General features: G+C 38.8%; 1 protein-coding gene across 6 annotated transcripts in view; it reads right to left on the bottom strand.

The window, feature by feature from the left end:
* Positions 1-61: 61 nt before the first annotated feature.
* The window catches only part of ERLIN1 (ER lipid raft associated 1), a 41,616-nt gene continuing 19,249 nt past the window's right edge, over positions 62-22,428 (bottom strand). For 2 of the 6 annotated variants that reach the window (XM_027112313.1, XM_027112314.1), the window contains exons 8-12: positions 19,157-19,215; positions 17,163-17,254; positions 10,020-10,109; positions 9,047-9,126; positions 5,709-7,621 (exon numbers count right to left, since the gene is read on the bottom strand). In XM_027112313.1, the coding sequence (XP_026968114.1) occupies positions 7,400-7,621; positions 9,047-9,126; positions 10,020-10,109; positions 17,163-17,254; positions 19,157-19,215 (543 nt within the window). In that variant the 3' untranslated portion in view covers positions 5,709-7,399. The other 4 variants (XR_003433885.1, XR_003433884.1, XM_027112312.1 and 1 more) reach the window with 4 other exon arrangements.

Consider the following 22,428-nt stretch of genomic DNA (forward strand, 5'->3'; position numbering starts at 1 on the left):
TTCACTTTGTGTGGACATGTTTTAATTCTTCTGGGTAGATACCTAGAAGCAGAATTGCTGGGTCTTATGGTAACTCTTTGCTTAACATTTTGAGGAACTGTCAAAACATATTCCAAAGTAGCTGTACCATTTTACATTCCTACTAGCAGTGTATGAGGATTCCCATTTCTCCCCATCCTTGCAAACAACTGTTATTGTCTGTCTTTTTTGTTACTGCCATTCCAGTGGGTATAAAGTCCTATCTCATCGTGGTTTTGATTGGCATTTCCCTAATGACTAATGATGTTAAACATCTTTCATGTTCTTATTGGCCATTTATATATCTTCTCTGAAGAAATGTCTATTGAGATCCTTTGCTCATTAAAAAAAAATTTTGTAGAATTTTTGTTATTCCCTGATCCTTAACTGGCTAGCATACCTTCTCGTTCTTTATCTCCCCCTTCTCTTTCTTTACACTACCAGTAGTACATTCTTCCCATTTGTATAGCCTCATCATAGTTGGAATTCTTTGATTAAGGTCTACCTTCCCATGAGACTGTTGATTCTAAGAGAACAAAGACTATGTCTTATTCACTATTGTTTTGTTCATTGTTGGTCCAACACTTAACACATTTTAGGTTTCCTGGCACATACCAGGCACTTGAACACTTGAATTGTATTCAGTTTGATGCTCACATTGTTTCTCCTGTTGTGTCAGGAGGGCTGCTGTCTCCACTGAGGTTTTAGGGGTCACCTCCTCTCTGACCATTTGTGCTCCTCTCTTCCATTGGTTGAGGGTTGTCCCTCGGGATATTAATTCTTGTGCATATCTGAGTTGAATACATCTGCAGAATGACTGCAGCTTCCATAGTATGGGAGGAACCCTGCAGTGAAAAACAACATGTTAATTGCCTGCATGGCACTGTTGAGGCATGGGGACCCAGTGAATTGCATTTTAAAATACAATAGCATCTGGTGCTCCCATTGCCTGGAACACATTCCACCATTACCATCATTCTCTTCAGTTGCCTGGCTGCCTCCTGTATATCCTTAAAAATGTAGCTCAGATCTGACACTGCCTCCTAGAAACCACCAGGCTGTGTTGACCCCCACCTGTACTCCTTGCATCCAGTGTTCTGCCTGCTGTGGTACTTACCACACTATCATACTTGCCTATTTATTTGCTGTACCATCCAAACCGCACCCCCCTCCACCACAAGGCTAAAAGTCTTTTTTGTTGCCTCAGCAACTAGTGCATACTAGATACCCAGTAAATATTTACAGAAAGAAAAGGAAAGATTTAAAAATACTTCAAGATAAAAAATTGAAATAGCTGGCGTCTTAGTCTGCTCAGGCCGCTATAACAAAATACCATAAACTGGGTGGCTTAAACATTCATTTCTCAGTTTGGGATACTGAGAAGTCCAAGACCAAAGTGGTAGCAGATTTGGTGTCTGGTGAGAGCTCTCCTCCTGGTTTGCAGATGGCCTTCTTGTTGTGTCCTCATGTGGCCCAGCGAGACATCTCTTCTTATAAGACATCTCTTCTTATAAGTAGACATCTCATCTACTTCTATTTATGAAGGCTCCACCTTAACAACCTAATTATTGGGTTGGCCAAAAAGTTCCTTCTGTTTTAAAGTAAAAATAAAAGACACATTTTTCATTTTCACCAAGAACTTTATTGAACAACGTATTCACCATTTTGTTCCACTACCTTCTGCCATTTTTCAGGCAACTTCATAATTCCATCTTCCCAAAATTTTTTATCTTTTTGAGCAAAGAACTATTCCAGATGCCTTTTACATTCTTCCAGGGAATTGAAATTTTTTCCATTAAGAGAATTTTGTAAAGACCGAAATAAATGGCAATCTGAAGGTGCAATGTCTGGTGAACACAGCGGATGAATCAGAACTTCCCAGCCAAGCTGAAACAGTTTTTGCCTGGTCATCAAAGAAACATGCGGTTTTGTGTTATCCTTATGGAAGATTATGTGTTTTCTGTTGACTAATTCCAGACGCTTTTCATGGAGTGCAGCTTTCAGTTGGTCTAATTGGGAGCAGTACTTGTTGGAATTAATTGTTTGATTTTCCAGAAGGAGCTCATAGTAGAGGACTCCCTTCCAACCCCACCATATACACAACATCACCTTCTTTGGATGAAGACCAGCCTTTGGGGTGCTTGGTGGTGGTTCATTTCGTTTGCCCCACGATTTCTTCCTTTCCACATTATTGTACAGTAAACACTTTTCATCACCCATCACAATTTGTTTTAAAAATGGAACGTTTTCGGTGCGCCACAACTACTGAGCCTGTGCTCTAGAGCCCGCGAGCCACAACTACTGAAGCCCTGAACCTAGAGCCCGCGCTCCACAAGAGAAGCCACTGCAATGAAGAGTAGCCCCCGCTCACCACAACTAGAGAAAAAGCCCGCACACAGCAACGAAGACCCAACGCAGTCAAAACAAACAAACAAACAAAAAAAACGGAGCGTTTTCATTATGTTTCAGTAGAGCATGGCATGTGGAAATACGGTCAAGAAGGCTTTTTTCGCCTAACCTATGTGGAACCCAAACATCAAAGCGATTAACATAACCAAGCTGGTGCAAATGATTTTCAACACGTGGTATAATGTTGTTTGTTCTCAATTAGTGTCTGGATTTGATCGCTATCAACTTCAACTGGTCTGCCTGACCGTGGAGCATCGTCCAGCAAGATATCTCCAACACAAAACTTTGCAAACCACTTTTGACACGTTCAATCAGTCACAGCACCTTCTCCATACACTGCACAAATCTTCTTTTGAGTTTCAGTTGCATTTTTACCTTTCTTGAAATAATAGAGCATAATATTCCGAAAATGTTGTTTTTCTTCCATCTTCAATATTAAAATGGCTACACAAAAATTCACCAATTTTCATAAGCTTTTCTTCAACGCACACTGATATGACAGCTGTCACAATACAATCTAACAAAATTGTTTCGAAAGAATTTAAAGACAACTAAGCGGGGGTTTCCCTGGTGGCGCAGTGGTTGAGAGTCCACCTGCCGACGCAGGGGACATGGGTTCGTGCCCCGGTCCAGGAGGATCCCACATGCCGCGAAGCAGCTGGGCCCGTGAGCCATGGCCGCTGAACCTGCGCGTCCAGAGCCTGTGCTCCGCAGTGGGAGAGGCCACAACAGTGAGAGGTCCGCGTGTTGCCAAAAAAAAAAAAAAAAAAAAAAGACAACTGAGCGCTACTAGAGCCATCTTATGGAAAAAAGCAAACGAACCTTTTGGCTAACCCAATATCTGTCAAAGGCCCCACCTCCAAATACCATCACATGGAGCATTAGGGCTTCAACATGACTTTTAGGGGAACACATTCAGCCTGTAGCAGATGGAAGGTAGAAAAATGGATAGAAAGAGGTAATAGGAGAAAAACATGAAAGGCACTAATTCCAAAGAAACGTGGTAAGGAAAACACGTAAAATGTCATTCCGAGTTATATAATAATGGACACTTTGGGGAGTGAGCAATGAATTAACAGTAAATTAGTTTAAAATGCTTACACAAAGACAAGAGACCAGAGGATAGCCGAGAAGCTGGCCCAGCTTGTTGAGATGTTCCTGGAGGGCTGCGGTTGAGATTTAAAATCCAGCTAGCTTAGGTCACTGCTGCTGAAGACATAATTCAATGTGTGTTTTCTGATGCACTTGTATGTATCAGGCACTGTGCTCTCTGTCCATCACAGGAATTTACAGGCTACTCAGAGACAAACATATATCGACTCCAATAGGCTGGGTGAACTAATGCACCCCAACAAACACCACGTGCAAATCACTATTCCAGGTGCATAAACAGATCTTGCTGAACCCACTGAAGAGCTCTGTAAGAATATGTAAACAAGTTCAGAGATATTAGGTAATTTCCCATGGTTACACACTAAGCCCTGACGTGGACACTCTAGCCTAACTTCTATGTCCTTTTTTCCCCACTACTCACTTACCTGCCTTTCATATTCATCCTTTTTGTTCTTTCACACAACGTAACTGACCAACTCATATGGGCCAGGCACTGTGCAAGGCATGAGCAACAGATACCATCCCAGGGAAGAGCATGGTCACAGTCCCTGCCCCCCAGGTAGCTAAACATTTGTGAGAACAGACATTAAGCAGGTAATGTGAGGCGTGTGGAGTGTTACAAACAGGGAAACGTGGGGTGCTGACCTGAGCAAGCAGTTCCGGAAGACCTCTCTGAAGAAGTGAAGACTCTTTAGGAGTTAGCAAAGTTGGAGCTACAAGGGAGAAAAAGTAGGCCAGGTGGATGGAATAATACATGCAAAGGGACAGAGAGAAGGTACATTCAAGGACTTGGGCTGGAGAGGTGTGTATACACTTGGGACTTAATCCTAAAGCAATCAGAAGCCACAACGTCTAATTCACAGAATTCCTTCCCCACAGCAAGAGGCAGAAATCACTTAATTCTAAATCATTTCATTTTAAGACGTACCAAAAGCCTACAGGATAATTAGTTTGAATTAAATTTCCCTGGTTTGTAGCCACAGATGTAGGATACTATGGGGTTGGATCCCATAGGAACCCGAGTAAAAGGGCTGCTTTCCCCAGCACTCCCAATTATCAAGCCCTGATGCCCCAACAGCACTGTGAAATTGTCCCCAGGAGGGAATGTTGAGAGCTTGAGCAGAACAGGTCCAACCCTGGTTCCTGGGTTAACATCTGAATTAGTGAGGTTAATTATATCATACCATTGCCAGTTATAATTTATACAGTTTGTCTTTTCTCCACCTCAGGATAATGTCCCCTCCCCTCCTCAGTGTAAGTATTTCAGCTCTCAGGCAGTCTCCGAGGGGCACGATGCTCCATCCTCCCTCTTCTCTCCTCTGCTGCTGGCTGCATCCCACAAGGAATCAAAACACCCCTTGTTAAATTCCGTGAGTCAGGAAAGAATGGAAATCCTGCTTTCAAAATTCTTACACGAGGCTTCTGGGAAAAGTGTAAGGAGAGCGTCTATAGTTAAGTTAAAGTAGTAAATAAACTGGCTCCGAGCTGAAATGGGCAGGACAGCCTGAGGAGCAGGTTAAGCAACAGAGAAAGGAGACATATGGGAAAAACACAAATCACTGATAGTAAAATAATTTTATTTAGTTTCTTTTTTAAAAAAGGTAGCATTTCACATATAAATTTAGACTTCAAGATTACCAAAAGGAACATCCCTGAAGGTGGGGCGGGGGCAGACTTTGAGCCCCAGTGAGCACAGGGAAGCACATTCCACGGAGAGTTTAAGCAGAAGTCCTTTCTTGAGAACTTCACAGTGCTACTTCCCTGTTCCTCAACTCTGCCACCAGAGACTGTGGTTTGTAAGAAAACCCATATTCATCACTTTGGGGCAACAGTTTTTAGCTCATGGGAATAGGAAACATCTCTAGGAATGAAAGCACAAAGGTCAATGATCCAGGGCTTCCCTGGTGGCGCAGTGGTTGAGAGTCCGCCTGCCAATGCAGGCGACACGGGTTCGTGCCCCGGTCCGGGAAGATCCCACATGCCGCGGAGCGGCTGGGCCCGTGTGCCATGGCCGCTGAGCCTGCGCATTCGGAGCTTGTGCTCCGCAACGGGAGAGGCCACAGCAGTGAGAGGCCCGCGTACCACAAAAAAAAAGAAAAAAAAGAAAAAAAAAAAGGTCAATGATCCAGATTTCCCACAACAATCATTATTTATATGCAGCAACAATATATGACAGGTAAAGAGTTTATTATATAGTTCCAAAAATCTTTTAAAAAGGGCTAGAGAACACAAAATTCATTCATAAAGAGAATGTATATAATTAAATGAGCAAAAACAAAAAAATTATTCTTTCCATATTACAAATGCCTTTATAGGATAAGGCCCTGGGAAAAGACCTCAAATCTGGGACTCCTTTCCCGTATTAAGTGTCTGGCACAACCCAGAAGCTGTCATGAGACTGACAGTTAGCTTAAAGGTTTCTGGAAGTGGTCCCATGACTTTTCTGTCTGGCTTGAACACAGTGTACACAAATGGTGTCTTAAACTGTGTAAACTCAGGCCTAACTACAGGGCACACTGATTCAAGAAAGTTAATCTTAAGATTAAAAAAAAATCCAGATGAAACAGATCTCCCATAGCCACAGGCTAACTCTGTCATCCTCTCATGTAAGTTTAAATCCACTGGCTGCCTAGGAAGTCAGTGGAATAATCCTGATCTCCTAGCTGAGGTGGAAGCTGCGGAACAACTTAGATTTCAGCATCTCAGGGCCAGGAGGGAAGGAGGCAAAGATGACCAAGGGTGCTTTCTAGGTTACTCCTTGATCCACCCAGTGGGCTCCTGATGAGTGTTGAGAAGGAGAACCCGTGGGCCAGTAACCATGGCAGCCCCAGGATCTGACCTTTAGGCAGAGGTACCGGGGCAAATGAATGTACCCCAAATCCAGTTTTAAAAATAAAAACTTCCTGCAGTTATGATACAACACTGTGCAGTGAACAGCTAGGAACTGGATGCTGCTTCTATTTCTGGTTAAAGTCCTGTTCCACTCTTGGCCAGAGCTGAGAGGTGACATAGAAGGAGTTGTCTGAGCCTAAAAACCAGGCACCTTAGTCACACATGGCCTGGGCAGTGACAGAGATAGTCATCACCCAGTGGAGGGGTATGTATGGCCCCCAGAGCTTTGGTTCAAAGCAAAGGTTTCATCTCACCCAAAACTTCAAACTAAGCTCTATCTCTGAGCCTACTAATGCAATAAACTAATGATTAGGAATCTCTATGAAGAATCTCTGATTGGGTGGCAAGGTGCATGTCCCAGCAGGCCACCATCTTGACTCTAGGAAAACAAAAGGTGCAAATCGTATCAAGTAAATAGTTGCTCAAGTGGAAGATCATTTCCTGGGGAACTTCAGCGGACTAGATGCTACTCACATGGATGAATGCTGGGACTAGACCCAAAAGAGAAAGCCTGGGTCCTGGCATAATCAGTCTTCTTTACACTTACCACATCCTGGCCGCCTTTTCTCTGACCTCCTATCTCTTGAATGACTGAGCACACATTTCCCCGGGGACCAATGTAAACATTATCCAATAGATCTCAGCTTAGAAAAACACAGCTTGTTAAATATTTAGTGTTTAACATTCCAGTGCAGGCAGTATGTTAGCATCAGATTTTCCCTCATTCATGAGTACCAGTTTAGAAACGAACATACACAGGATATTTGATAAAACTGCACCTGAAAAGACCATCTGGGTGCCAGACAGCTGGCTCTATCCTGCAATCAGCTGATAAACCAGGACTACCACAGGAAAGGCAGAACAGACGGAGCATGAGTTCTCTGTAAATCTGAAGTCGTATAACCATCGTTCCCACTTAACCCCTCGGGCCATATCTTGATATGGGAGAACATTTCCACCTGTTGCATCAACCTGTGCTCTCCTTGTTTTGGATGGGGCTCTCTCCGGAGGGCTCAAGAGCCTCCTTAGAGGGGAGAGAGCTTTTTCTTCCAGTCCTAACCTCTGAATATTTCAAAGCACAAGAGGAGTCCACGAACATGCTAGGGATGTTGCTGCCAAAGTAGATCTTACTGTTAGAAGCAATGGCCTGGTACCTTTTGAGCTCCAGATATTCCGGGGTCAATTTGTGCTGTGAGAGGCAAACAAGAGCAAAGGCATCAGAACACTTTGGTGCAATAGTCACTGCTCTCTTTCCTTACACAGATTTTCCCTATTGTTCTCCTGAATATCATTCCTCAATTGTGAATTGCTACCAATGACCCTCTCTCACTTTGAAGTGTGGCTATCACATTGACAGCATTTTTCAGAATGGCATAAAACTACTGCCCCTTTCAGCATAAGGCTCACATCAATGACAAAGTCTTGACACTTGTGCCTGGGCAGCTTTTCCCATGACAGATTTGGATCACTGGTTTGGAAACTGAAATTTCTCATCTTGCCTTCATCTTGACCAAATTCCGTTCTGTTTCTATAGAGTTGTGTCCTCCAATATGTTAAGTTTATTTCTAAATTTACACTGGATTTCAAAGCACTGACAACTCTCGTTCTGACAAGCTACCGTATCTTCAGACTTCTGAATATAGATTATGTTGCTCCTTCCTAAATGGAAAAAGTTTAAGCCCTGTCTATACCTTAAATCTTGACTCTAACCTTTCAGACTGCATCATATACCTTAGCAACCTCCTTCTCAACTTTTCCTCTGTTCCACTCTACTGTATAATTATTAACCTTATAAACCTTGGTCATATCCTTCCCTATATCCTTCCCTTCTCAGATTACAAGGGGTTCTAGCTGACTTTTAATTAAATAATTCCTACTAACTAGGTCTGTACTCTCTAGACCTAAACTTACCCCAGTCCCTATACAAAAATTGTTCACCCACACATCACCCAACTTCCTTTCTCAAATTACCACATATGAAATTCCTCATGACTAGAGTATTTTTTAAATCCAACAAACAAGCAGTACTCAACTGGGGGCATTCGGAAACGTGTGTGTGTGGTGGGGGGTGTGGATTGTTAAAATAATTGGTGAGCACTACTGACAGTTTAGCAGCCAAGGGCCAGAATGCATGAGATAGGCTTCAATAATGAAAAAGTATCTCACCCCAAGATGCTAAGAATGTCTGATGAGAAACTCTGCTCTAAACAAGCTTAGCAACTACCCCAAAGGTCTACCTGATCTGGGAAGCAATTTTAAATGAACTTTACTCCTCTCCTGTCACTCCTGTCATTTCAGAAGACCTTTAACTTTCCTGATTATTGAGCCCTTATACAGCAGGACAAATGGATGAATTTATGGCATTTGACCTGGGTTTATATATCTGCTTGCCTTTGTCCTAGCTCCCCACTTTTATAAAGAACTATACAAAGTTCTCTACCCATAGAATGTGCAACATATGTCTTTCCAAGTGGCTGGCCAATTCTAGAGGGTGTGATGGTAACTACCCTTCCTTGACACTGGATAAAATCGCCTCCATCGTGTTAGAACCCCCACAGGCGAAAGCAAAAACTTAACCTATATTACTAGGAGAGTGACACAGAGAGCCAGTCACCTTGTTTGAAGTGGCATATTTGTGTGCGGCATAATACTCAGCATCTGCTTTCGCCTTCTCTCGGGCCAGGAACGCAGCATCTAGTAAGCAAAACAGTCGGTGTTTAAAACAGAGCAAAGTTGCAATCCATTTCCTCAGCTGGGTAAGAGTTCAGACTCTACCTTAAGTAGAAGCCCCTTTATCCACTGATTGATATTCCAATCATTCACTTTACTTTAAAGGCATAAAACAACATTTGCAGTTTTCAAATCCCAGTCCCCAGACAACTCCTTCTCAAAGGGGAATACTCTGGTCAATATCAAGTTTAACTCTCAGCCCGTCTGAACCCACTTCATTTTCCACCTTAAGTTGCTCCTTCTTTCCTCCACCCCTCATCACCTAAAGCCTCACACCCCACCCAGGCTCTAGGCTTTAAGTATTAATAATTAAGTCCAGACATGAGAGCTCTGCTCTATTTATTTGCACTGTCTCCATCCCCTTCAAATCTGATTCAGAATCAGTTAATGTAGAATGATAGGTAGCATCATCATATAAGCAAAAGAGGTTGAATATCTGGTCTTCAAGACAGTGAGCTAAGAACATCGACATCCCGCTATGTGTAATCAAGAGTTTGGGAGCCTCTACGACAATCAGGGCTTCTTTTTTCCCCAGCTAATTGTTTGGTTATTTTTTTAGTTGACGGGTAGAAAAGAAACTGGTGGTGGTGGGGCTTCTTATCTTGTATATTCTTTAAAACTGATTACTTTGCCTGAGAACAAATAAGCCCCAACTTAAGGATGGAAAATGAAAGGCTGGGTTTCCCATAGTCACAAACCAAACAAAAGAGCTAGATACACAATGGCAATTAAAAAAAAAATTTGTCTAGAATATCAGGCCAGCTACTTCCTCCAGACCACCCACCATAACCCAGACCCAGTCCCTGAGACAGAGAAGCAGTTCAGGATGGTCAGAGCCTCTTTTCTCCCTGAGGTACCTTCAATTTCAGAAATGCGCTTTTCAGTTTCTTTCTCCATCACCTTCTGCTGAAACCGAATTTTTGCCACTTGTGCAATCTTCTCTGCTTCTATAATTATACACAAAACAAGATCTTCAAAAACACTTCTCTAGTTCCAGAGGTACTTAGAAACATGAGCACATAGTCTAACAATTATATAAGGTTTTATGGGCTCATTGTTTCATTGTTTTATCTATTCAGACTATAAACAACTCAACAGAAAAAAGGGAATTTATTTCCTACTTCACTGTTCTATTTTGACAGTGCTTGTTTTGTAGGAAGGAAGAGTACAAAAGGTGACAGTTCCAGTCCTTCATGGGATTAAATGGCAATGGTCCACAAGCTAATGGGGAAAAAAAAGATACTTCATGAACGTTCTCAGAACAAAAACAGAGCAACACAAATGTATGGCAACATAGGACAATTATATAATGTGGCAGGAGAAAGAAAGAATATGGAAGATAAAACAAGGAAGACCTTCTGGAAGAAATCTTAAAGAAAATAATAGACATGACCTATAAGGACCTGGCAGAAAGTGTAAACAAAAACAAGATATACGAATTAGCATAGCAAGTCGAAGTTGAAGAGGTGATAAAGAGCCAGCTGATAAAAGAAGACAACAAAAAAATTACAGAGAGGGCTGGAAGACCCCTGTTTTGAGTGACAGGCTAAGGAATTTAACTTTAATATATACTCAGGATCAACTGTTATGTAACCATCAGGGAAATGATGTGATGAAGGGGAGGAGGAGTATTCTGACTACTGTAGAAGATAAAAGAGAAAGCAGGGTAATTCACCTGAGAATGTGAAAACAAGTGTTGGGAGTGAACAAGGTAGCTGCAGCAGGCAATTACAGGCAGGGAAAACAAAACATCCTTAGGAAATCTCTGGCTTAACCAAAGGATTCAGGACCAGGGAAGAAAGACTCTAATTACATTTTCAATACAATCACTGCAATTCTTGAAGAACATTCTCAATTCTCCTTTTCAGCCAAAGAAGTTGAATTTTAACATATCTTCTCCTTTGCCTCTGGAGGAAATGTATAATGGAAAGAACATTTCCAGGTGGTTTCTTCTTTCCATAAGGCAGGATCCTTTACCAGCTCCTCCAGGGCATACTTCCCTATCTCCCCATCAGCATAAAATCAATCTATCACCATACCATCCTAAAAGTAGGCTGTGTTCAGCTGAACTAAAAATTTAGCTATAAGCAGAAACTCAAGATAAAATTTGAATAGAAAGTCAGGAATCTGGAGCCTGCAGCTAGAACCCAGAGAATGGTGTATCAACATGGGGAACTGATGCAGTAATCCCATTTCACAATGTTCTCTGATGTGTGGGCATAAAGCAATAAAGAGCATGACCAAACCTCTAGTTCTAGAAAAATGGTGGAGTAGGCTAATGAGAAACCCTTCCAACACCTTAAAATGCTAGATAAAATATAACAAAATTGTTTTCTAATGTATAATTGAGATCATAAGAAAGAATGAGAGATCCTCAAGAGAGACAAGTGAAGAGAGAGCTGAGAGCTTGTATGGTGGCAGCCCTGGGAGTGGTTATTAGACTAGTAAGAGAAAGGGCCTTGGGCTATTGCCCAGCAGGGCCAGGAGATGAGGCCTTGAGATGTTAAAACTGAAATTCCCCTATAAAACCCGAGGACCTGCTAAAGGGCTGCAACTCTACCCACCAGCCCAGTGGCATATCATAGTGAAACTAGAGAATATGCAAAGATAGAGAAAATTCTTTTTTTTTTTTAACAGAGAAAATTCTTAAAAGTAAAAAGAGGAGGAGAAGCCAAACAAAAACAAAATACTACTGCCAAAGTGACAAAGAAAAGTAACTTTACTTGGGCTTAGAACTGTAGGCTAAATTACCATTCAAGAATGAAATAAAAGTATTTCAGACTAAGGAAGACTGAATAAATTTTCCAGTCCCTAGCCTTTACTGAAAAAAGCTAGCAGGAAAAAAGAATGAATTGTCAGAAGCAATGGAGAGGAAAAAATTACACAACATATTTAAATCAAAATAAAATATTTACTGTAGGAATCAATGATGATAATAATCAATGGGGGAATAAAAACAACATGAAACTAAAATACTAGGCAACAATAATATGTAAAACTGGAGGACAGTGATAAGAGTTGAAGCATCCTAAGAAGAGGATGGAAAGAATGATTAGACTCTGTCAAGTCAGGTATGCTTGTTAACATTTTACAGGAAACAACTAGTTACAAATTCTAGAAATAGAATGTAAAACTTCCAATCAAGTAAAAGGAAGAAAATACAATCAATTCAATACCAATCAGAAAAGAAGGGAAAAAGAAGCATGGTAAATGGCACAAAATTAAATGATACAAACAAGTCCAAATATAGCAGTAACCACAATAAATATAAAAAGACTAAACTCACCAGTTAAAAGACAGATTCTCACATTGGATAAGATAACAAAATCCAGCTATATGCTGTTTACAAGAGACACACCTAAAACATAATGACATAGAAAAGTTGAAAGTAAAAGGATGTGAAAAGACACATCAAGAAAATAACTAACCAAGAGAAATCTGTCATAGCTATATTATCATCAGACAAAATAGACCTTAAGCCAACAAGCATGTCTGGCTATAAAAGAGGGTTATTACATAACTGGACCAATTCTCCACAGAGGTGTAACAATCCAGTTCTGAAACTAAACATTCTTAATGATATAGCCCCAGAATACATAAAGAAAAAAAGTTTTAAGTCAAAAAATTCATGGTCATAGTGAGAGATTTTAACACACCTCTCTCAGTAATTGATAGCTCAAGAAGGCAAAAATTAGAAGAATACAGAAGATGTGAACAATACAATTCATAATCCTGACATAACGAATATGCAGAGAAACCTGCATCCAACAAATAGAGAATATACATTCAATCTTTTCAAGCACACATAGAACATTTACCAAAAAAGGACCACGTACTGATAATCCACAAAACAAACTTCAACAAATACTTAAGAATCCATATAACGGATATTTTCTGACTACAATGCAATAACATTGGAAATCAACAATAAAAAGGTAGCCCCCTGAGAACCAATTAGAAACTGAAAAATATACTTTTAATAATTCATGAGTCAAAGAAGAAATAATGGACTTTTTTTTTTAAATGAAAACCAAACACCAATAAATAAACTACATTCAAAACTTGTGGATATACCTAAAAGCAGAACTTAGAAGAAAATGTATAATCTTACATGTTTCCATTAGAAAAGACTTTTTTAGTCTTTTAGTTTTTACTAAAGAATTTAGTAACTCAAAAAGTTAGAGAAGAACCAGTGAGTAAAATAAATAAATAATAAAAAATAACTGTAAATAATAATTGAAAAGAAAGTGACTAAAGAATCAACCAAATCAAAATTTAGTTCTCTGAAAAGATGCATAAAACAGACCTCTGATCCAGCAAAACAGAAGGCACAAATAAACAATATCAGGAATGAAAAGGGGCATACAGATTTGGTAGAGGGTTTAAAAATCGTAAGAGAACTTTACAAATTTATGCCCCCAAATTTGAAGTAACAGATAAAATGGAGAATTTTCTAGAAAGTATAACTACCAAAACTGACTTAAAAAAGAAACAAATACCTTACACACTACAGAAATTAAATCAGTAGGTTAAGTGTTGCCATAAAAATCAAACGAGCATACAAAAAAGCACAAACCCCACTAGACCAAGATGGTTTTTATAATTGAGTTCCACCATACCTACAAAGAGGAAGTAAAACATATTTTATACAAAATGCTCCAGAACACAGAAAAAGAAGAAATGCTCTCCAACTCATTTTGAGGCTAGTATAACCATGATACAAAAAACAAACAAAAAAACCCTCAAAAACTTGAGAGTAAGAATGTAAGAAAAAAAAAAGCTGACCATTTATGAAAATAAAAGTGAAAAATTAAAAGAAATTATTAGGGTAAAACTCCTACTTCATGGTCAAGTGAATTTATCCCAGGAAGACAAAATAATTCAGTAAGAGAAAATCTATTAATATAATTCACCATATTAATTGCTTTAAAAAGAAAAATTATATGGTCATCTCGACAGATTTAGAAAAAAACTCCAAAAGTTTTAGCAGTCATTCATGATAAAAACCCTTGGCAAGCAAGAAACAGAAGGAAATGTCATTAACCTGATAAAAGTTAAGTATAGCAAACATCACTGGGACTGTGTATTTAAAGTTAGGAGCAAGAGAAGAATGCCTGTCACCATCTTTCTTTTCAACACTTCACTGGAAGTCATAGCCTAAAGCAGTAAGGTAAGAACTAAAAGGTGTGGGAGTACAAAGAAAAAACCAGAACTGTCCTGATCTGAAGACAATATGATTACTTGGGAAATCCAAGAGACTATCAGAAACAACAGCATTTTTGGCAAGATTGCTAAATGAAAAAATTAACAGCATACCTATACAAAAGTAAAAACCAGTTTGAAAATGTGCCTTGAAAAAAGAGCCTATTTATAATAGCAAAAAATTTGAGGAATATATAGGAATAAATCTCTAACAAAGAGTGTGTAAGAACTTTGAGAAGAAAATTATGATACTTTTTTGAAAGACCATTCTTTCATTTTTCATTCTCATAAATGGAGAAATAGAACAGATTTATAAAACTCAATATCATAAATATTGTAATTCTCTCCAAACTGATGTACTATATACAAGTAATGTGATTACAATCAAAACCCTAACAGTATTTTATGGAACTTGAGGAGCTGGTTCTAAAATTTATTTGGAGGAATAAAGGGCCTGGAATAGTCCAATACAACTTTAGAAATAGGAACAGTTTTGAGGAATAGTTAAGAAGGAACTTGCTCTCCCAGATAGCAAGACTTAAAATGAAAGCTACAGTAATTAAAGCAAGGTACTACTGTAAAAGGATAGACCAAGAAATTGAAAGAAAATGGAAACCCTAACAACAGAACAAATTATATATAGGATCTTATTATATGACAGATGTGGCATTAGAAATAAGTACAGGAAATAAGAAACTACTCAATAAATAGTCTAAGACAATTGGCTTGCCATTTGGAAAAAATTAAACTGAATTTCTATGTCACACTAAACATTAAAATAAATTCCAGATGGACTCAAGACCTACATATGAGAAGAAAAACTTTAAAACTTTCAGAATAAAATTATTACTTTGGGGTTGGGGAAGAATTCTTAAAACAAGATAGGAAAAGCACAAACTGGAAAGGAAAAGACTGATAAATTTGATTACATGAAAATGAAATATATATGTATGTCAAAGACATCATAAAGTTCAAAGACAAGCCACAAATTGAGAGATGATATTTGCAATGCATAAACCTGGGAAGGGATTAATATCCAGAAGATACAAAGAACCTCTACAAATCAGTTTAAAAAAGTAATCAAATAATGGGCTAAAGATATTAACAGGCAATTCACATACTAAAAAAAGGGAAACCCGAATGACCCATAAACAATACGCAAGTTTACTAGTAACTGGGAAAACTCGTATCAAAATTATGTGATACCATGCCCATCATCAAACTGGTATACATTTTAAAAAATGTGATAACTCCAAGGGTAGAGGACGATGTGTGGAAATGGGAAGTGAATACGGCAGCACAGAAATTGAAACTCAAACACTGCTGAGGAGAGGGTAAAATGGAGAAAGCACTTTGGAGAGCAATTCGGCAGCGTGTTGTAATTTGAAGATGTGTGTATCCTATGACCCAGCAATTCTACTTCAAGATATGCATTCTAGAGCAGTGCTTCTCAAACTACCTGTGGGAAAGCATTTTTTTTTGTATTTCAATATTTTATAAAATATAATGAGTTACTAGAAAAATATTAAAAAAGAAAAACATAGGTTCCAGTTTTTTATTAGATTCAACAGACAATAAAATTACTGTGTTAAAATGCTTTAAGAACTTCTAACACTCATTCTCAATTTCCATACTCATCTCATTGTGGATCCAAAACAAAAAGCCGGTGACAGGGCACCGACCCACATCACGTGTGGAGTAGCACTTCTCTAGGAAAACTCTTGCATGTGTGCACAGAGAGACATGGATAAGGGTATTACTGCAGAACTGTCTGTAATAAGGAAAAACCAGAAACTAACTCATTAGTAATCCATCAGAATCAAATGAGGCTCACTCATAGAATGAGATACATACAGAGCAGTTAAAAATAAACTAGATCTACATGTACCAATATGAATAAAACTCAAACAATGTTAGTAAAAAAATGAAGTTGTGAAATAAAAGGTGGAGTTTGATACCACTTTTGTAGTAAAACAATTCTATGAATTGTTTCTTGTTACATATTTAGAGTAAAAGTATAAAAATATGGACAGAAAATATACATCAACTTCAGAATAGAATGTACTCTGAGAAGACAGGTCAAGAAATAAGACCAGGGATGGGTACAAAGGAGGCTTCAAATAGATATATAAACTTTTTCCTAAAAGAAAATATGATCTGAAGGAATATGGCAAAATGTTAAGCCTTCATATATAGTTCTCTGTATGTTCCTGTATATTTGAAATATTTAATATAAAACTCAAACTTTCAGCAAACCAAGGAACAAACAATTGAGAACCTAAGATGGCAGTTGAATACACAATATGCTGAAGTGTTAGGGAAGTCACTGGGACTCAACATGAGCCGTGAGCAATGCTGCTGTACTTCTAAAGGCGGTAACATCTATCTATCCAGATAAAACTAGGTGCATGTCAACAGCAAGGATGCATACTATAATCCTGAGCTTTGGCCAAAAAACCTCCTTGTTCTGAATCTGTATAAACAAAACCCCTAGTCCGCCAGAGGCTAGAGCTGCCCCCAAACCCTATCCACATTTCCTGTCCTCAAAAGACAACAGTGGGGGCCAACACCATGGTGAAGAGCCAAAGCACTTCATCAGTTGTGGCCTCATCTGGCCTCATCTACTTTTAAAGGTTTTAGGACATCTGAATACACAAAGGAATTTCCAGAATTCTCCACTACGTATGATGCAGTCTTATTTGAGTCCCATCAATATCCGACATGAGATGGACAAAGAACAGGACAAACTCATAACACATGTACTTAGAGGCATCCATTTCAGAAAGAAATCCAAGTACCTATAACAGCCTTTTTCCTCTCTGTCTCAGCTTCTTTCTCCACAACCTTTTGTTTTTGTGCAGCTATGAGAAGTTTTGTCTTCTCAGCTTCCCTGTGGAGTAAAATATTACAAAAAATTAGAAATGGTGTACAGTCACAGGTAGTAATTCTGACTCTACAGTGGGTCAGAGAACCATTTTCAACAAGAACTTTCTGACTCAGTAAGGTAGGCAAGAGAGATGTTATCCTATTTTACTAATAATGAATTTGAGGTTGAAAGGTTAAATGACTTGCCCAAAGTCACCCAGAAATAGGAATCAAATTTAGTATATTTGAATTTTAGTCAGACCCTTTCCTCTAATCGTTATCATGGAAAGGCCTGTGATCTGGAAGTGTCTGGAGTATATGAATGCTTCCTCTGCTGTTAGGCCTCCAGCTAATCTGCACCAATTAGCAAAAGGCACTAACTTCTGGGCAGATGTAGCCAGCCCCTCGGATGCATGGTTTGGCAAGCAGAAGGGGGCTGGATTTCAGCCCCTCTTCAGGCAGACACCCCTGTGTAGCAGCCCGATTTGTTATACAGAAGATATAACTAGGTGGCAGTTACTAATTATGTGGTGAACTGGGGCTCAATGCAAAGAAGAACTTTCTAAGAATCTGAGCTTTCTAACAATGGAAATAGGTGGCCAATCACTAAGCACGTACAAGTGGCAACTGGGTGACCACATGGAAGAAAGGGTATAAAAAAAGATCACTATTAGGTGGGAAGTTAGACTGGATTATCCCAAGGTAGCCTTTAATTCTAGAATTCCAAAAGTGTTTAAAATTAGGAAAGATCCAGAATTACCTGTAAAGTAACTCCAATAGTTTCCCCAAACATCACCCGCCCCCACCTCTCTCCTTTCCTCCTGCCAACATTGATAAAAGACATGAAATGACATTCTGGATACTGTGAGTTATTTGAAGGCAGATAACACATAGTATTCATCTTTCCATCACCAGAAGCTATTATATTTAATGCCTAAGACATGCTGAGCCTTCACGAAATTTATTTTTCTTCTATAAATGGATCAGACCCATGATCTACTCAGCCTAGCACTCTGTGCTTTACAGTTTTAAAAGAAGAAATCCTTTTCTACAATGAAAAAGGGAAGATAAAACTTTGCATAATAAAAGATATAGACTTGGGAACAATAATAACTCAGAAGTATAACACTCTACAAAGAAGTAGTATTAGTACTTTTTGGACCCCCTGTATTTATACGTCTTTTGTATTCTTGACTTTTGCAAAGTTAGTTTTCTAGTATTTCATATTTTGCCTCTTAACATATCTGTCAAGTTTCCTAAAGACTTCTGTTTCTTCTTTTCAGTACCTGTCATATGAGAATACTGACATTTCAACTGCAATAGGTAGTCCCCGAAAGGAATCTTCTAAAACACTTTGAAACTAATTTCATGTCAAGCAAGTAACTTCTCATTCCCAGTCAGCCCTGGACACACAGAAGAGAAGACTACCAGGAGTCAACCCAGGCAAAGTTTCCCCAAAGGCAAATTATAAAGATCAGGTCTAATTTTAGATACATAATCACATACAATGGAAAAGCAAACTTGATACCAATGTGTTTATTCTTACCATTTGTAACACAGTAACAAAATATAGACACTCTCTTTAACCTTAACAGCTAGGACTCTTTCTCTCCTCTATTAATATTTAATTCAAGGTATTATTCACATCCAAATTATAGCTGCTTAGGCTTCCAACAACAGTTCTACAGCAAACTGCATCCTTAGCCACTGAAGCTGCTCCTGAAATGTCCATATATAAAGAGAAAACTAATAAGAGTCTAGTGGGAATTAAGACACCAGACTAGATAATATTACTAGAATTAAAGAATGGAAGATAGACATATAGCCCTCCCCAGTGTAATATCTGAAACATAATTTTCCTCTAGAGTGGTAAATTAATGTAGACAGCCCTAAATAAAAATATTGGGATCCCATGCATATTACTCACATTAACTCAAAATTTCTTCTTATGGCTTCTGGGATTTTGGGTTTTGTAACACGCACAGCCTAAAAAATAAAAGTAAAAAAGCCAAAGTGTATTTGAAAAATAAATCGTCAAACTAAATCTTCTACAAAACAGCTCCTCAAATGACACTAATAAAACAGCTCTGACATAGCTGCCTACTGACACACATAGGGATCCCATTAGAAAATCTACTGTTCCTGCCATCAACCCAAAAAATCAAAATAAGCTGCTTCTTGTTTCCTTTAAAAAATGCCTGGCTATAGGATAAACCACTCTACCTGTTGAGGAAATAAATTTTTAGGGAAAAGGTTCTCTCTTAAAAGACCTTTCACAAAGCTCTTAAGTTGGATACTTGTGTTTCCTTTCCAAACCTGCAAACCAAAGAAACAGAAGGAAGGCAAAATTTCAAGATTTAAATTATAAAGTAGGAAACAGTCAAAAACAAAAACAAAAACAAGCAAAAACCCAGGTCAGTACATGCAACTTAATACAGTGGACAAGTAAATGAATTTACCACTTCCTAAACCTGCAATCACTCAGTACTGGCTACAAATGAACAGCTCAACACTGAGGGAAAACAAACACCAATTAACAAATAACAATTAGCAGCTTGTATTCTTTCTTCCTAGAACCTCACTTAGAACAAAGTCTACTTATCTCTGTAAACATTGTTTACTAGACCCTGTTTCTCTAACCATAGTGTACTTTGGCATAATTATCTATGAAACAGGATAATTTTGGGGTGCAAGAGCCACGTACAAAAGCCTCTCTGTGTTCCCGGTTTCTTGTTTGTAGAAAAAGGCTTTAGTCTCCTAGGCCTTCCCTGGAAAAAGGCTTTAGTCTCCTAGGCCTTCCCTGAGTTCCAAAGAACAAACTCAAGCAGTTACTAATTCAGGAGTGAGGAAATGCAGAAACGAAGGAAAAGCAGTCAAGAAACAGTCATTTATAAAACAGAGTCCTGGTTCCTCCTCAAGGGATATACGTAACAACCTAATGCATATCTGTGACTTGTTCTGAAGTAACCAAGGCCCTCTCCCAGGTGGAGGATGCTGACTACCTGAGCACAAGCACAGAGACCCCAAACTGGCTGGAACCAGAAGACTGATGATTAAGATTTCTGGAATATCACCATGAAGAAAGTCATGCCCCCTGCAAACCTCACCCCAAATGCTGTCTTTAAAAACTCTTCCCTGAAAGCCACTGGGGAGTTTGAGCCCTTTGAGCATGAGCTGCCCATTCTCCTTGTGGGACCCTGCAAAAAAACCCTTACTTTGCTGCAAACACCCACTATCAGAGTTTGGCTTTCTGTGCTGTGGGCACATAAGCCCTTACAGGGTTACATCTGCTTGGGAAATACAGATTCCGAAGGCTGACTTTTCCGTATCAAGGACCTGATCTCTCAGAAGTGTTTGATTTTACTAGTTAAACATCCTACACCACCCCTCCACCCTGCTACACACACACACAAAGCACTTTGCTGATCTGTAGAAACGTTTACTTTCCCTCTGAAAACTGGCTGAACTTTTAAGCAACAAGGCCTTTAAGGACATAGCCTTTTTTTAGGGCTTATGAAAGAAGACTTTTAAAACTTTTAAGCAACATAGCCTCCCCTACATAAAAGAGACAAGTCAGATGTGTACATAATTTTGAGGATTATAATAACTACATACAAGAATTAGAGTGAAATGGAATAAGAAGCTGGGGACCATAATGAAAAAAGTCATTTCATGCTAATGGTAAGGCATGTGAGGCCATAAAGAACAACTCATGGACATACCCATAAGACAAAGAAAAATTCAGAACCAGAATTTATAAGAGATGCCAGATTTCCCAAGTGACTACCAGAAATACAGATGACTTCCAATATGATTCAGGGGGAAGCACTGTCATATTGCATCTAATTATGAGACTGGCCATGTATCTTTATAGTCTTATAAAAAGAGCATGAAATAGGACTTCTTCTGAAGACTTCTGTCTTGCTGTGTGAGGCTGAAGAACACACTACACGCTTGCCAATCTTGGGAAATCTCATAATCTTCAAATATGTGAAATATAAGCACCTACTGTAACAGATACCATGAGTAATTTGCTTCATAAGAGATTTAAATAAAATAGTAACATATTCAAAAACAATGGTTAAAATACACACACACACAGACAAACACACAGTGAGTAAAGAAAGGGAAAAAAAAGCTGATGAAATGAATATGTCTGTTAAACTGACTCGTGGATTATAAGCATATATTTTAAACTAAAAGCCAGCATTTAATATATATAGTCACTGCCTTAAATAACATAGGAAAAAATATCAAGAATGCTTATTTTCACCACTTTAATTTGCCATAGTTGTTCAAGAAGGAAAAATGGGGTACAAATACAGAGAAGGGAAAAATGAAAATACTGATTGTTACAGAGAAGGTTCACTCAACAACAAATATTAATTGGGTGCCTAGTCTGTACCAAGTACTGTTTATTCCAACCACTGTGGACAGAGCAATGAATAAGGCAAGACTGCTCTCATGGACTATAAAATTTTAAAGGCAATAAAGAACAACAAAAAGCAAATAAATGAACAAGAGAATTTCAGATAGTTATTAGTGTTATGTGAAGAATTAAAATACGAGGTTGGGGGGGAAATCAAGATTTTTATTTTGGCATAATTATATAACTAAAAAAAATCTAGGGAAATTCATAAAGTTTTAGTCAAGCAAGATAAATAGCTCTAGAGATCTGCTATACAACACTGTACCTATAGTCAATAAAAATGTATTGTACACTTGAAATTTTAAAAGGGTAAATCTCATGTTAAGTATTTTTTACCACACACACTCACAAATCTAAGGAAATTAACCAAAAGAATTACTAGAGACAGTTAATTCAGCAAACTTGCAGACATACAATAAAGTCACCAAGAATCATTTGCATTCCTCAATGCTTAAAAAAAAGTGCTACATATTTAATAGAATTAAAGCTCATTAAATTCATAGATATTAATTTAACTTGGGATATGGGTTTCTCACCTAGGTCAGAAATTCTAAAGGAGGGGCTTCCCTGATGGCACGGTGACTGAAAATCCACCTGCCAGTGCAGGGGACACGGGTTCAAGCCCTGGTCCAGGAAGATCCCACATGCCGTGGAGCAACTAAGCCCGTGTGCCACAACTACTGAGCCTGAGCTCTAGAGCCTGCAAGCCACAACTACTGAGCCTGGGCACCACAACTACTGAAGCCTGCGTGCCCTAGAGCCCACACGCC

Source organism: Aethalodelphis obliquidens, unplaced genomic scaffold (assembly GCF_003676395.1).
Source record: "Aethalodelphis obliquidens isolate GAN/ISIS:26980383/991018 unplaced genomic scaffold, ASM367639v1 scaffold11, whole genome shotgun sequence".
Taxonomy (NCBI): Eukaryota; Metazoa; Chordata; class Mammalia; order Artiodactyla; family Delphinidae; genus Aethalodelphis; species Aethalodelphis obliquidens.